At 38.4% G+C, this 14355-nt stretch overlaps 1 protein-coding gene across 5 annotated transcripts; it reads right to left on the reverse strand.

The window, feature by feature from the left end:
* Positions 1 to 12638, reverse strand: LOC143858364 (putative E3 ubiquitin-protein ligase XBOS34). Of its 5 annotated transcripts, none has more exons than XM_077368997.1 (10): positions 12450 to 12638; positions 11821 to 11947; positions 11412 to 11526; positions 9306 to 9386; positions 9045 to 9133; positions 8816 to 8916; positions 8490 to 8571; positions 5031 to 5133; positions 4217 to 4302; positions 1 to 1293 (listed from the first exon to the last, which is right to left on the reverse strand). In XM_077368997.1, exons 2-10 carry the CDS (start codon positions 11920 to 11922, stop codon positions 577 to 579), a joined length of 1476 nt encoding a protein of 491 aa, XP_077225112.1. In that variant the 5' UTR covers positions 11923 to 11947; positions 12450 to 12638; the 3' UTR covers positions 1 to 576. The 5 variants fall into 5 exon arrangements, with proteins under 5 accessions (XP_077225112.1, XP_077225111.1, XP_077225113.1 ...); XM_077368996.1 differs by having other exon boundaries at positions 11821 to 11954; XM_077368998.1 differs by having other exon boundaries at positions 11821 to 11930; positions 12450 to 12637.
* Positions 12639 to 14355: the final 1717 nt, after the last annotated feature.

The raw sequence follows: 14355 nt of genomic DNA on the forward strand, positions 1-14355 counted from the left end.
TGCACATGAAAATGTCTCTCCAAATATCCATAAATAAAAGACCTATAACATATATCCAATAGTAACAAGCTAAGACAATAATGACTTCTTTACATATGAATTATCTACCTATATACTGGGGGGAAGAGATCATGAATCACATATACATCAAACAGTCAACTCCAAGCCTGTATCTCGAACAGAAAGCATTTGGCATCATAATACATGTATCTGTTTCGTCATCAGAGAAAATGTATTGACACAGGCAATGGTTTTTGTCACTGAGAATAAAGAACAGTTCATATCAAGGTCCTTCACCTTCATAGGAAGCCAACAGACAATTCAACATATGTGAACAATAAAAATGCTCCAAAAACCTGAAACTGTCAGGCAGGAATTTGAACCAGCAACATTGCTGCTTTAGCTGATACTAGAAGGCCCAGAGGTAGTTTGTCCATTTGTACACTTCATAGCATATGAAGAATTATAAACAGAACACCACCACCACAAAACACATCATATACATAGACAGACTTACACCCCTGAAAATTATATAAATTTCTGAACAACCTCAATCCATGTCTTCAGCATCGAGACTCAAACAGTGTAGAGCCTTATAACCTGATTGATCTTAGCACGGCAAACAGGGCAACCCCAATTTTTGGCTTTGACATCGTTCAAACAAGACATGCAACCAACCACGTGACCACAGGGAACGCATGCCCCCTCTTTCGGGGCATCCAAACAAATCACACACGAGTCAGAAGCACCATCCTCTACTTTCGGCTCACTTGTTGCTGGTTTGACCTCCACAGTTGGCATGGTTAAATCAATGGGGCTAGAATCGATCGAGGGGTAGTGGATTGGGCCATCATCTGGGATCTCCTCGGGAACTGGTGGAGCTGAAGGAATTACAGTTGAAGGAGGAACGCTTTGTGTTGTTGACGCAACAACTGGTATGGTATGTTCGGTATGGGCAAGCTGAGTTGGATTGCCACTTGGCCCAGGTTCTGGCATATCCCAGCCATTATGTGAACTACTACTAGAAGAGTTGTCAGACAATCCACCACTACCCAATTTTGAAGGAGGTCCAGTTCCTTCTGGTGGCCCCCAACCACTGTGACTAGCAATGTCTGCAGAGTTTCCCCAACCATTTGTGTTGTTTATTTCAGTGCCCGGGTGGATGTCAGGAAAGACTGGTGGTCGATTTTCCGCAGCCAACTGAATAGAGGCACTGATGGCCATGGCTAACTCTAGATCCTCGGGAGCAGATGGAGGTGTAGTTGCAGGAATTGCTACAGTGGGAAAGTTTACCTGCAGACAAGATACAATCCCTCAATAAATCATAATTGTTGTGTCACAGTCTACATGCAAGTCTAAATACTGATATTTACTTTTTCAGTTACTCCAACCATACATGAGACGTGTTGGGCCTAAACCGGGATCACAGATTGGTGGCCCAGCAGATAAATATCCCCAATCACAACACACATGGATGAAAATATAAAGATATGTTAATCTCCATTCAGTTCATGAATGATATGATCAAAATTGGTAGATGAAATACCCCAAAGGAGTGTGTGGAATCAGTCGAATAAAGTCGTTCTTTTCCAAATCACCAGTAGTATAGGTAAATAAAAGAATCAACACGTGTAATCGTTTCGAGAGAAGGAAAAGCTGCTTAGCAAGCTCGGTAAATAATCTGCGGAGCATTTATTGGTGCATTGCCCTTTCTCCTATGGTCTTTGGATGTGCATCATCAAAAGCTTTGTGCTCTCATTGTCTTTCCAAAGCTTCAAAATGACATTCTTTTGGAGTGGAGTAGGGGACCTTTTGGAGATCTGGGTCAGGTGATGTGGTGGCTGGTACCATTTGGCATTTATGGAAGTAAAGGAAGAACCACATATTCGAGGATAAAAACCGAAGTTAGGGCAAGATTGCTTTAAATATCAAGACTGATCTTATCCACTAGTGTATAAGTGAAAAAGTCATGACACTCTATAGTGTTGGGGATTTACGAAATTGGAAGGTGATTGTGTTCGAAAAAAGGAAAAAAAAGAAAACAAAGTGATGCCAAAGTGGTCACCACCTCCTGCCGGCTGGAATATAAATTGAACTCTGATGGGGAGCTCAAAAGGAAATAAGAGACGAGTGGGCATTCGGCCTATTCCGGAACTCTAGTGGGCATGCAATTCTATCATACTCAGAACCATAAGGGCTTGTGACTCTAACAAAGCGAAAACAAGAGAATTACTATGGGCTTGAGATGTTATCTGAAACATGGTTCGGGGCCTTTGATTATTGGAGGTGATTCGTCAAACTTCATTGCTTGGAACAGCAACAAAGCAATCGGTCCATGGCAGCTAGCAAACATCATCGAAGAAATAAGGGACCTTATCAAGCTGATTGAGCCTACGTTTCAGCATAGGCAACGATCGGCCAATGAAGATGTGGACAAACTAGCGATAGATGGAACGGACAGAGAGGAAATGCAGATCATACCGCCGGTTCCTGGCATTGAGATGGGAGCATCAGTTGAATTGCGCCCTAATGTGCCTTCAGCGCTATGATTTGTGGACACGGACACGAGTGTCGCGTATCGACACGGACACGGGGTGTCGGACACGGCAAACTCCCAAAATTTAGAAACGGTGACACATCTGAAATAGAAAATACATATACTCATGATTTGTGGACACAGATTCGTGTGCAAAGTTTTGACCAAGTTTCGACACAGATATGAGGTATCTGACATGGAAACCCCTAAAAAACTAGAAATAATGTCACACTCATACACATACATATAAAGTTGCTAACGCTCTAGCAGTACATCTAAAAGTGTCTAAAGGAGTGTCGACACGTGTGGACACGGGTGTCGTGTCGCGACACGTGTGGACACGGGTGTCGTGTCGCGACACGTGTGGACACGGGTGTCGTGTCGCGACACGCGTGTCGGCAATAAATTTGAAGTGTCGGCCAAATCACAGCCAAAGCTGTTTTCAGTCTCGAGACCCAACAGATATAATTTTTGGCTGTTGGAGTTGACACCAAAATGAAAGCTGAATAAAAAGGTTCAAAGCCATTTGCCTGTACCCATGACATAATGTTGCATACAGAATTCTGGATACCATTGAGTGACACATGCTATAAGGCTAAATGAAGTTCCTTTGCACATATACTGTCACATACAAGGGCGACCCAGTGCACGAGGCGCCTGCCATTGCGGGGTCTGGCGAGGGCTAGATGCATAGTTACCAGGGTGGGAAATGAATTCGGGAAACAAAACATGAAACGGAAACGTGAAACGCTTGAAAAAAATATTAGGGGAAACGAGAAACGAGAAAACAATAGAAAATCGTACGAGAAATATCTTAGTAAACGTATTATAAGCGTTTCAGAAGCGATGGAAAAACACACATGAAATATGTCGCTTTGTAGATTTAAATTTTGTTAATTTCAAATTTCTATTTGAATTTTTCTTATTTTTATTTTTCTTACAATATATGCTATTGTTTTATTTTTTAATATCTATTTCACAATTTTTGATGCATTTTTTCCAAAATGATTTTCGTAAGTTCCACATATTTCGTACACGTTTCACATGCGTTTTCTACGAGTGTTGCATAATTTTATCCTGCATTCACACATGATTTACAAAAGTTTCTCATATGTTCCTATGCATTTCGGAAACATTTCTCCAATTTTTTATCATATTTCGGAAACGTTTCCGAAACGCGTTTCCCACGTTTTAGGGGAAATGAGTTTCCCACCCATGAGAAACGCATTTTAGGGGGAACGGGTTTCCCACCCGCCCAAGGAGTTTCCGGCAACTATGGCTAGATGTACGCAGCCTTAACCCTGCTTTGCAGAGAGGCTGTTTCACTTGCGCGCGCGCGCACGTGTGTGTGTGTGTGTGTGTGTGTGTGTGTGTGTGAAATTATATGTATGTGTGTGTGTGCATGTGAAATTGTGTGTGTGTGTGTGTGAAATTATGTGTGTGTGTGTGAAATCATGTGTGTGTGTGTGTGTGTGAAATTATATGTGTCTGTGTGTGCACATATACATAATCTATGTGTGTTGGGCAAAATCTGTACCCCATGTAATTTCTGTAGTTTTTCTTTGCTTCAATACAATTCTTCATTACTGATTAAAACAAAAGATCATATAATGAAGCATTTGTAGTATATATAAAAGTAGAGCAAATTTATCATCTGAGAACTATAGATCACAACGGTACCTGTTGCAAACCTCTACAGGCATTATAAAACCACTGTATTTGCTGCTTGTCACCCTCATTCCCAGATAAGAACTTAAATTGTGTTCCTGAATATGAGACAGAGATTAAAAAATCGAGTATAATTGAGCATATAGAAATTTGCATTCGTGGTGTTAAACAATAAAATTTAGATAGAAACATGAAAATGGACCAATAATTGAAAAATATATTATTTTTGCAGCATCACTGGTGGTTCTAAACTTCTAATAGGCTACTGATATTGGCACTACCCTGTTTCGATAATGGGCCAAACTCACCTGTCTTTTATTATTTAAGCAGCTGACAAAAGCTATTACAAATTGCAAAAAACTCGCCACCTATTGTAGCTTATTTAGTGCATAAAAGAGCGCTGGCAAAAAAAATAATCAGCCACCATTGATTTAGTACTATAGTTATCATCTACAGTGTAGAGAGCAGACTTCTATCAGGGGTTTAAAATTTACCATATAAGTTCTGCACAGAAGCCTTACAGAAATGACATAATAATGGCATGTTATGTTTAAGAAGCGCTGGCACATTACGTCTAAGAGATGATCTATGTTATTACCTAAGAAGATATCTTTGAATATATAAAAATTGGATAAGATAAACAAGGTGGCTCATTTATAATCTTATAAGTGGTTGGTTTGGAAAAGGAGAGAGACCATTTTCTGTCACATGTTTTATACCAGTATTCAGCAGTTAAACATGGTCAGAAAGCAATTTTTCAAAAGCTCCCCCATTACATGACCAGAATAAATTACTAAAGGTAATATTCTTAAACAAGAGAACTTACTTGTTGCTTTGTCAGAAATAGCCACTGCTGGAACTGGATGATTTAAATCTAATTCCTCAATTTTAACCTTCCAAAGTTGAATAACTGTACTAGGCCGGGCAACCTGTTCATTCATCAAAAGCTCTTTCTCAACAAATTACAGAGTTTGTCCATTTCAAAAAAACAAATTACACAGTTTATGATATTGTTTTAGATAAGGATATATGCAATCCTTGTTGAAGCAAAATTTGAAGAAAACTAATGCAGGATATGGCCATTAAAGTTACAAAACACAGCTAGCAAAATTGGTGTAAGCCGCTGCAAACTTAGGCAACAAAGACACGGTTTAAATTGATTTTGTAAGAATTCAAGCAAATTTGGGTCATTAATCATGGCTCAGTTGGAGCTCAAATTCTTCCCAGTCTGGTTTTTAGTTATTTCTCAATGTTTTCTCAGTTTGCCCAAAGTTTGTGCCCAGGTACATAAAATTTAAAAGGAAACCCAATTTTTTGCCACATACAATTTCCACTCAAGGTTAGATAGAACTAAAAATGAAGACATTCGTAAAAAGGTGGGGGTGGCACCAATTGAGGAGAAGATGAGAGAGCACTGCTTAAGATGGTTTGGACATATCCAATGTAGGCCTTTGGATGCTCCGGTGAGAAGAGGCGACTCGTGCCAAATTGATGGAGTAAAAAGAGGTAGGGGCAGACCGAAAACAACTTGGGTAGAAACAGTCAGGAAAGACTTGATAGCTAGGAACATAACAGAGAACATGACCTTGGATAGGATAGAATGGAAGAAAATGATCCACGTAGAAGAACCCAACTAGAGCCATGAATAGAGCCGAGTAGATTCCTTTCATCTTCTTCATAAAATTTTTCGAAAGGATTCATTTACCCGACCCCAACTAGTTTGGGACAAAGGCTTTGTTGATTTGAGTTGAGTTGTAATACAATTTCCACTCAAAATTTATTCTAAAATTTCAAAAATTGCCACCACCTTCTTATATCATTTTTTCTTTCCAAAATAGCATTTGTCTTTGTCAGCATTTTATATTTCCCCCCTTTATAATGAACCATCTTAAATTCTTAACAACTAAAATACAAAGAAAGAAAAAAAATTCTCATTTTTTCTTTCTGCACATAAGCCAGTTGACACAAAGGGATTGATATTCTGACCTTGCAAAGAAAATCAAGTGCATCTCCAGAGAAAAAAAAAATTAATTATAGTTGAAAGTTGGTTCGACACATCAACCTAGTAGGGAGTGTCTACAAAATCTTCTCTAAAGTCCTCTCAAACATGCTAAGGAGTGTATTGAAAGATCATTTATAATGTCCAAAAGTGTATTCATTAAAGGTAAACAGATCCTTGATGGCGCCCTACAGGAAAATGAGTGCATTAATTACTATCATATAGTGGGCAAATCTGGAGTCCTCTGTAAGGTTGACATGGAAAAAGCATACGTCAGTAGAATGGAATTGCATAAACTACATTTTGAGAAGGATGGGCATTGGAGGAATAAGAAGAGGTTGGATGTTGTGGCGCATGTCGTCTGTACTCTATATGGTGTTTGAATGATTAATGAGACTCCAAAAGGCAAAGCCTTTGTTAGGGAGATCCCCTATCCTCATTCCTCTTTATGATTCCGATGGAGGGGCTGAGTCGGATGATCGACAAGGCCAAATCAAGAGGTCTAATCGAACGTTTCAAAAATTGGCCAACCATAGGTTGAAATAGCATACCTACAATGTGCAGATGAACAACCTTCTGTTCAGTAGTCCTGAAGGTTGTTCTATGGTGTTTCGAGGCAATGTTGGGTTAGAGGGTAAACTTCTCTAAATCCCTAGTTATGGGGGTGGGGCTGAAAGATCTAGATATTGGGATGTTCGCTGATATCATAGGATGACAGCATCTATTGAATCTAAAAAAAAATATTTCTATTCTATCTACAGAACTTTTTGTAATTAATACAGATACTCAACTCAACTCAACTAAACCTTGTCCCAAAACTAGTTGGGGTCGGCTGTAATTAATACAGGTACCATAAAAAATGGGAAATGATAAATGCGCCCCTTTTAATCACTTGGGGACACCCAGCTAGAGTGTATCTATGACTGCAAAGGGGCTGATGTATTTCACATTTGCAGGAATGAAGTGACCCGATTGCCACGTACATTGCACAGCTAGAGTGTATCTATGACTGCAAAGGGGCTGATGTACTCCACATTTGAAGGAATGAAGTGAACTGATTGCCACGTACAATGCAGCCGGGTGTCCCAAGTGATGAAAAGGGGCGCATTTATCATTTCCGTAAAAAATCATATGAGAATCTATGATCCAAACACATCTTGAATAAGCTCATGTATCTGTCTCTTCAAGGCATGAACTGAGCAACTAATGTCTGCCCCAATGACTACCTATGTCATAAATATCGTTCTCAGGACTTTCTCGGCCAGGGAAAATATCGGGATTTTTTTTCAGGTTTATATCGGGAAAAATTGATAAAAATAAAATTATTTAAAAAATAAATAAATATATAAAATTTAAGAAAAATATAAAATAAAAATATCAAGATACTAATATGATATTATCACGCTATTTTATGATAAAAATGAAAATATCACTATATGTTTAAAATCTTTGGATTATTTTGGGATTTTGTCGTTTTATCAAAGAGTCGCGATAAAAAAGCGATATTTTGAAATTATAGGAGATATTTGTGACATATATGACAACTAGACTTTCAACCACACACACTGTACACCAATATGAATTGGACTTTAACTGATGTGAACTAAGAGGTAGGCAACTTTTTTTTTAAATGGTAAGAAGATTTTGTTAGAAAAAAGCAAAGACCGAGGTGGTCAGAGCTAAGAGAGATACAAGAAAAGATAAAAAAAGATAGAAAGAAAGAATAGAAAAAATAACCAATATATTAATGAGGGAGAAAATCGAACATTTCCAACCCTTCCTTCGCGACTCCTTCCCTAGCTAGCCTATCTGCCACACCATTAGCAGACCTTCTAGCATGATGAAAAACCATCGATGAGCCTCCCACTATTTCTTGGATCTCATCAAAATATTAGGCAAATCTCCAAGGGAGAACTTGAAAGCCGCTAAGCCAGCGGATGACATGGAGGGAATCACCCTCCATGATCACTCTATCCAAAGAATCTCTCGCTAATCCCACCCTAGAGAATCTCTCACTAAGACGTAGGCAACTGTATATAGGAAGAACATAGAAAGGGATAATTTTGAAGTAGAAAAAGAAAGACTATTATTGCAAACTCCTACAGACCTAAAGAGTGAGATAAGTGTTTCCAATGTCATTTAATTATATATGAGCTAAACACTAGAATAGTAATAGATTGTATAAACTAACTACAATGGAAGAAAATAGCTAACGAAAATTATAATCAATAACAACTAGATAATCCAATCATTTTGCTAATATGAAGAGTTTGGGCTCCGTTATACCTGTGGTCCAGGATATATAGCAAGCTCAAATTTGGAAAGCTTATGACGGTTACGAGACTCGCAGGGGATGACCACAGCCCAACTGTAAATAATGCCATTGGAGTCAGCATAAATACCAAGTCAACTCTCGGAACTGCGTAATAGCAAGATAGCAACAATGCAAGATCAAAATAGCACTGAAAACAAACTTCCACTCTTTAAGAAAATTCAGCCCTTTTATATACACTTCTCACAATGAAAACTTTACATAAATAAAGAGAAGAAGGAAGTAGCAAAAAAGATCCCACACGTCAACAAAAGTCAATAGATCTCACTAGTACACCCACATTTTTCGTGATACCAATTTAGGAGCTAATGTTTCCAGAAAGCTCAGCAAATGCTTTCCAGAAAGCTCCCGCAGCCAACCAGAGAAAAGGCAGATGTAGCTCTGAGTACAAGTTGATTAAAAAAATGTCTTTAGCTGAAGAAATCATAAGCAAAATGCATGCACGCACAGATAACCTATTAAAATTAGAACCAGAAAATTTGTGTAGAACTTATGGATAGGTTGCATACCTCGATGGCACGGACAACTTTGGTATGTCCCTTTGCTCTAGCCATATCGAGAGCAGTATGACAATCATCATTCAGAGCCAAAGCATTTGCTGTAATGTTTTAACATCCGATCACCTATTAATATCATTATTCTTTTAATGGCACCAATTAATATCATTATTACAAACGGAAGAATAACGAAAATGCCCTAGCTCCCGCAAAAACTTATAATCCAAACACTTTAGCACATTGCTCAAACCATATGAAGTCAATAAAATGTACCTCCATGAGAAAGAAGTAACGTAACAGTTTGCTCCAGGCCTCTTTTTGCAGCATGATGTAAAGGAGTTCCTGCATGAGACCCTACAGTACATAAAGAGGTATGAGAGCCATCGTTTGATCATTTGCAAGTACTCCTAAGTCCCGATCTTACTTTCAAGTTTCAATTGATCTAAATAAAAAAGGTGTCTTACATGATATTTCCACATGGGGCTGATATTTCCTTTCACTTTTGTTGCCTTTCCACCCCTTTACCCTCTTAGCCGATGCCTTTTTGCCCCATTACATTCAAAGCAGGTAAGAAAACCTTTATTTAATTCTTTTTTTTAATGATCCTCTATTTAATTCTTTTATAGGTCAAATCAAAGTGTTTTAAAGAATAGCCCTTGGGGCGATATGGGGATAGACGATACAGCAAAAGATTGGGAGCTGGGATTTTGAGAGGGACATTAGAAGGCAAGGAGTTGGGAGTGTGTGTGGACAGCGAAGGCTAGGAGTTGGAACTGTGGCTGGGACAGCGAAAGGCTGGGAGTTGGGAGCATGGGGGCGACAGCGAAAGGCTGGGAGTTGGGAGTGTGCGTGGGTTTGGTACGGATGGAACAATAAAGGATGCATTAGAAATTAGATAACGGATAGAGATGAGGCAGCAACATTGTTGATTACCCGCGACGATAACGTAATGTAGAAATGGCAAGCAGTGAATATGACGCTCCATATGTATGCCAATTGATGGACTACGGGCAAAAACCAACCCCATTTTTCGCTTGTGAAAAGTAGGTGAAGGCCGGGTCAGAAAGCTCTGCCCTCGTGAGCACTGATGGATTTGGCTTATTAGCCCTTTTTCTCTTGCCTGCAGAAAGTGGAAAGAGGAGAACCAATGGTGCAAGGCAACGATAACCAAAATCTCCCTCCCTAGTGCTGGATCAAGACATCATTGGTCGCCAGAGCACCCATTGAGGTTTCCTACACTGTTTTAGTCACTCTCCTAACTATTCAATCTTCCCCTCAATATCTACTTTCTCCAGCAAAATTTCCATTAGGTTGTGGCCTTTCTATTTGCAAGAAAACAAGAAATATATGAAGATTTTCCCATACCTCAGTGGCTGGAGTTTTTACTGTGTTGTGGTTGGGAGAGAGGAAAAAGGAAGCTAGCCAAATACTTTCCCTTTGTTTTTTTCTAAGATATGTATTAAATAAAGAACTCAATTCACTGGCTGGGGCAACCAATACCGCCCCAGTATGTCTTTATATAAAAAAAGGACAAAATGGGCGTGGGGAGAAGTTGGTGGCGGACATGGTCCAGAAGAGGATGGAAATATCACTTCCCTCTCAACAAGTTTTCAGTTCAATACAATGAAGATGAAGTATGAGGTCTATATGCTTCCAGTGGTCAACAATAGTACATGAGGACAATGAATTGAGGTTAACTAACATCCACATTTCAAAATAAGCTTCCAAAAGTTATTTTCGCCAATTCTGTAGCACTTACACCACCTAACTAACATATGAAAAAAAGGATGGGAGAAAAGCAAAGCAGTAAACATATCTGTTCATATTCAAGATCCCCATACTTTCAGTTCTGCGGAAACCTTGGGATAAAGCCTGTAAATTTCAGTCTAATAGTTCCCAGTGGCAGAGTTTTCAATTTTTCAGGAACAAATATAATCCTGGGCTTTTTCCATCTTATTTCTTGTTTTATCTTGGTCCAATGGTAAGGTTGCTCCATTGTGACCTGGTGGTCACGGGTTCGAATCATGGAACCAGCCTCTCTGCAAAGCAGGGGTACCGCTGCGTACATCTAGCCCTCCCCAAACCCCGCAATGGTGGGAGCCTCGTGCACTGGGCCGCCCTTTTTTTTATTTCATGTTTTGCCTTGGTATATTACAGGTATAGCAGAGAATGAACTGGGCATGAAAACCAGAAAAAAGAACCAAGCACATACTCAATACGTAACAATCATTAGATTTAATCAAACTAATAGCATAACTTTGGTAATTGAATCAGCCAATCCACCACAAGAAATCATATCAGAAATTGAAATGATTAGGAGATAAAAAAAAAAGGTAAATAGAATAGAATTAGAATCAACTAAAACAATAATAGTCATACCTGGGCGGTAAGCATTCACATTGGCACCCAATTCGATTAGAGTTTTAGCAATAAGAAAACCATCAGGCATCATGCATGCTACAATCAGAGGAGTTTTTCCTTCTTTGTCAATCCACTGCACAAAATTTATCATGTCATGTAACTTCCTCCACTTATAACATACATAGATATCAGAGTTTTGTTAATGTAATCAGGCTTCATGGAAAATCTATAAGGGAAGCTTTCCCACCCTTTTCAATCCAATGTACAAAATATAGCATGCCACAACATAATTTACAACTAAGTCATGCTACAGTTGAACAATACATAGGTCTAAACTCTAACCAATCAGAATGAATGTGAAAATTCTCTAAATCAAGCTAGAACACGAATATCACAAAGTCGTAAAACGAAATGCAATGTCGTATACCTCGAGGCCAGCACCTTCACCGCGAAGAGCTTTGATTCCTTCTACGTTTCCATAACTGACCTGCTGATAAAGCAGCTCGTCTTTGGATTGAGTTTGTCCCATTTTTCTCACTTCAGAAACAAAACCCCTAAAATCTTAGACAAAATTTCCACAAAACAAACCCTAAGATTCGACTTCTCAGAGTAACTAAATCAAAGAGAAACTAAATGCAGAGCCAAACAAATTGAGATGCCTTTAACCCTAAAAAATTCGACTTTTTCAAAGAATTTCAATTCAGAAAAGCGTAGAACCAAAATCAAAGCTTGAAGTTCAACTCAGGCAAGTACAGAGAAAAGAAAACAAGGGGAAAATCAAAGCAAAAGGGTTTCTTAAACCCTAAAATTTCAATCTGTACTACAATTAAATTAAAATGATAGAAATGACTAAACCCTAGATTCCGATCAAATCCCAATTACAAAAACAGACCTTCTGAGAGCGGGACAAAAAAGAGAATCTAGAAATAGTAGAGATCCTCAAACCCTAGAACAAAATCTAGGGCAAAAAAAACATAAGAATAAAATACGATCAAATCCCCAAAAAGTAGAAAAATGAAAAGAAATGGTCCTTCTTAATTTTTAAAAGCAGTCTACCTTTTTAAGAGCACCAAAAAGGGTAAAATCGAATTTTCCTTCAAATTTTCCTTCGGGGCGAAGCAAACGTGTTGTTGCTCGGACCTTCCGACGACTTTTTTCTATTTTTCTACCAAAAAACACGGGATTTATCTAATTCTAGTCAATCTATTTCCAGTCGATGAGTCCATCGGACCTTGGACTCTTTTGGTGCCGGACTACTATGTTCCCGGTCATTTATTAATGGGCTTTTTTTTAATGTTGCCTTTATAACTAATAAGAGAGAGAAATATATGTTTAGGCGATTTAAGGTTACCTTTATTGTTGAAGTGGGACATATTGGCTCTGTTCACTTGTTTTCCCTGAAAAGGAAAAGAAAATGTTTTCCGGGAATCTAACGTGGCATTAGGAAAAGAAATCTAGAGAATCTGTGCAGGAAAAGGTTTCCCTAGACTGTTTCTGAGCTGTTCACTTGCGCAGGAATAGGTTTCCGGGGAAACTTCTTGCCCTTCTTTTTGCACTAGTTTTCCCAGGAAATGAAATCCCTAGAGGAGGAGAAATGGGCTTTTCATTGTCATTTTTTGATTTATTGTAGAAATTCCACATGTGTAATTCTATTTTCCCTGGAAAGCAAGTGAATGCCAGAATTCTGTCTCGTCAAGGTCTTGTCAAGGAAAAATGAGGGTGTTGTCGGGATTTGCTTTCCCGTGAACGCAAGTGAACAGAGCTAGAAATTTCTATGTTACGGGTAAAAGAAAATAATTAGATGCTTAATGTACTATTGGTAATTATGAAAATTTTGGGGGATTATAGTAGTTTTCCCAAAAAAAAGGAATTTCTATTCCAAGTAGTTTTCCCAAAAAAAAAAATTTAACAAAGCAGCATCTGCATCATTAACAGAGCAAATTGCTAACTAAATTTGATGCAAAACAGGACCTTAGTGCTAGGACATCATTATATCTTATAGGTAACAATGATTTAAGATTTTTCTTGTGTGTAAAAAAAAAAATACAAAATTTGAGAAATATCTTTCCTTGCCAAAACACACACTGATTTGTGTTAGGTGGAAACATTGGGTCTAAAATCCTTTTTTGTCCATTGTCTAAATATTTAGGGGCCCCCTAAATATTTTTGGCCATCACAGATCCAGTTATTTTTGGGGAGACAACTTGAGGAGGTATATACCAATACAAACCCACTGAATTTGATTTACGTTTGAAATAGAATCCAGACAATTGGGGGAGGAAATAGTTGTTGTGATGAAAACTTTTTAAGGCTCCGTTTGGTTGCCTTGATGAAAACAAATCTGTCCTTCATTTTCCTCCCCACCCAGGGCAGCAACCAAATGGGAGCCTAACAGGTGAAATAAATTTCCACAAATATCAAAGCCCACAAAGGGGATCAAGCCCCTAGCCATGGCAGGTAAGACATAAGATCACAGTGCAGAGGCTACATGTACATATCTAACTTACCCACACACAAAAAGTGTCAACCAAGCAGAAAAGATTATTTTCCGAATGTAAGAGTAAACAGAATGCACATGAAAATGTCTCTGGCCAAATATCCATACAAGACCTGTAACATATATCCAATAATTTTTTTTGAAAAGTGACAATATATTCATATACTGAGATCATTAACCAGGAGTTTCCCTGATTAGAGAATATGAAAGGCATAGGACTGAAAAGTAAACCTACTGAGTCTACAAGTAGACATTACAATTCCACAAATTAACCTTTCACCAAAAACCTACTATATCTTTTTTTTTTGTTTGAAAGTTGACATATAAAAACCTACTATATCTTAACCCAGTCATTCGTAAAACATTTCAGATACCCATTCACCCTTGCAAAATAGAGATTGACAAAGGATAATTCCTCGAGTAAGTCCCTCAAGCACCCACAGATAAACTCGTTATCGTCCAATT

The sequence above is a fragment of the Tasmannia lanceolata genome, unplaced genomic scaffold (assembly GCF_043159265.1).
Source record: "Tasmannia lanceolata isolate RefF3 unplaced genomic scaffold, GAP_Taslan_0.1 ptg000026l, whole genome shotgun sequence".
In the NCBI taxonomy this organism is placed as follows: Eukaryota; Viridiplantae; Streptophyta; class Magnoliopsida; order Canellales; family Winteraceae; genus Tasmannia; species Tasmannia lanceolata.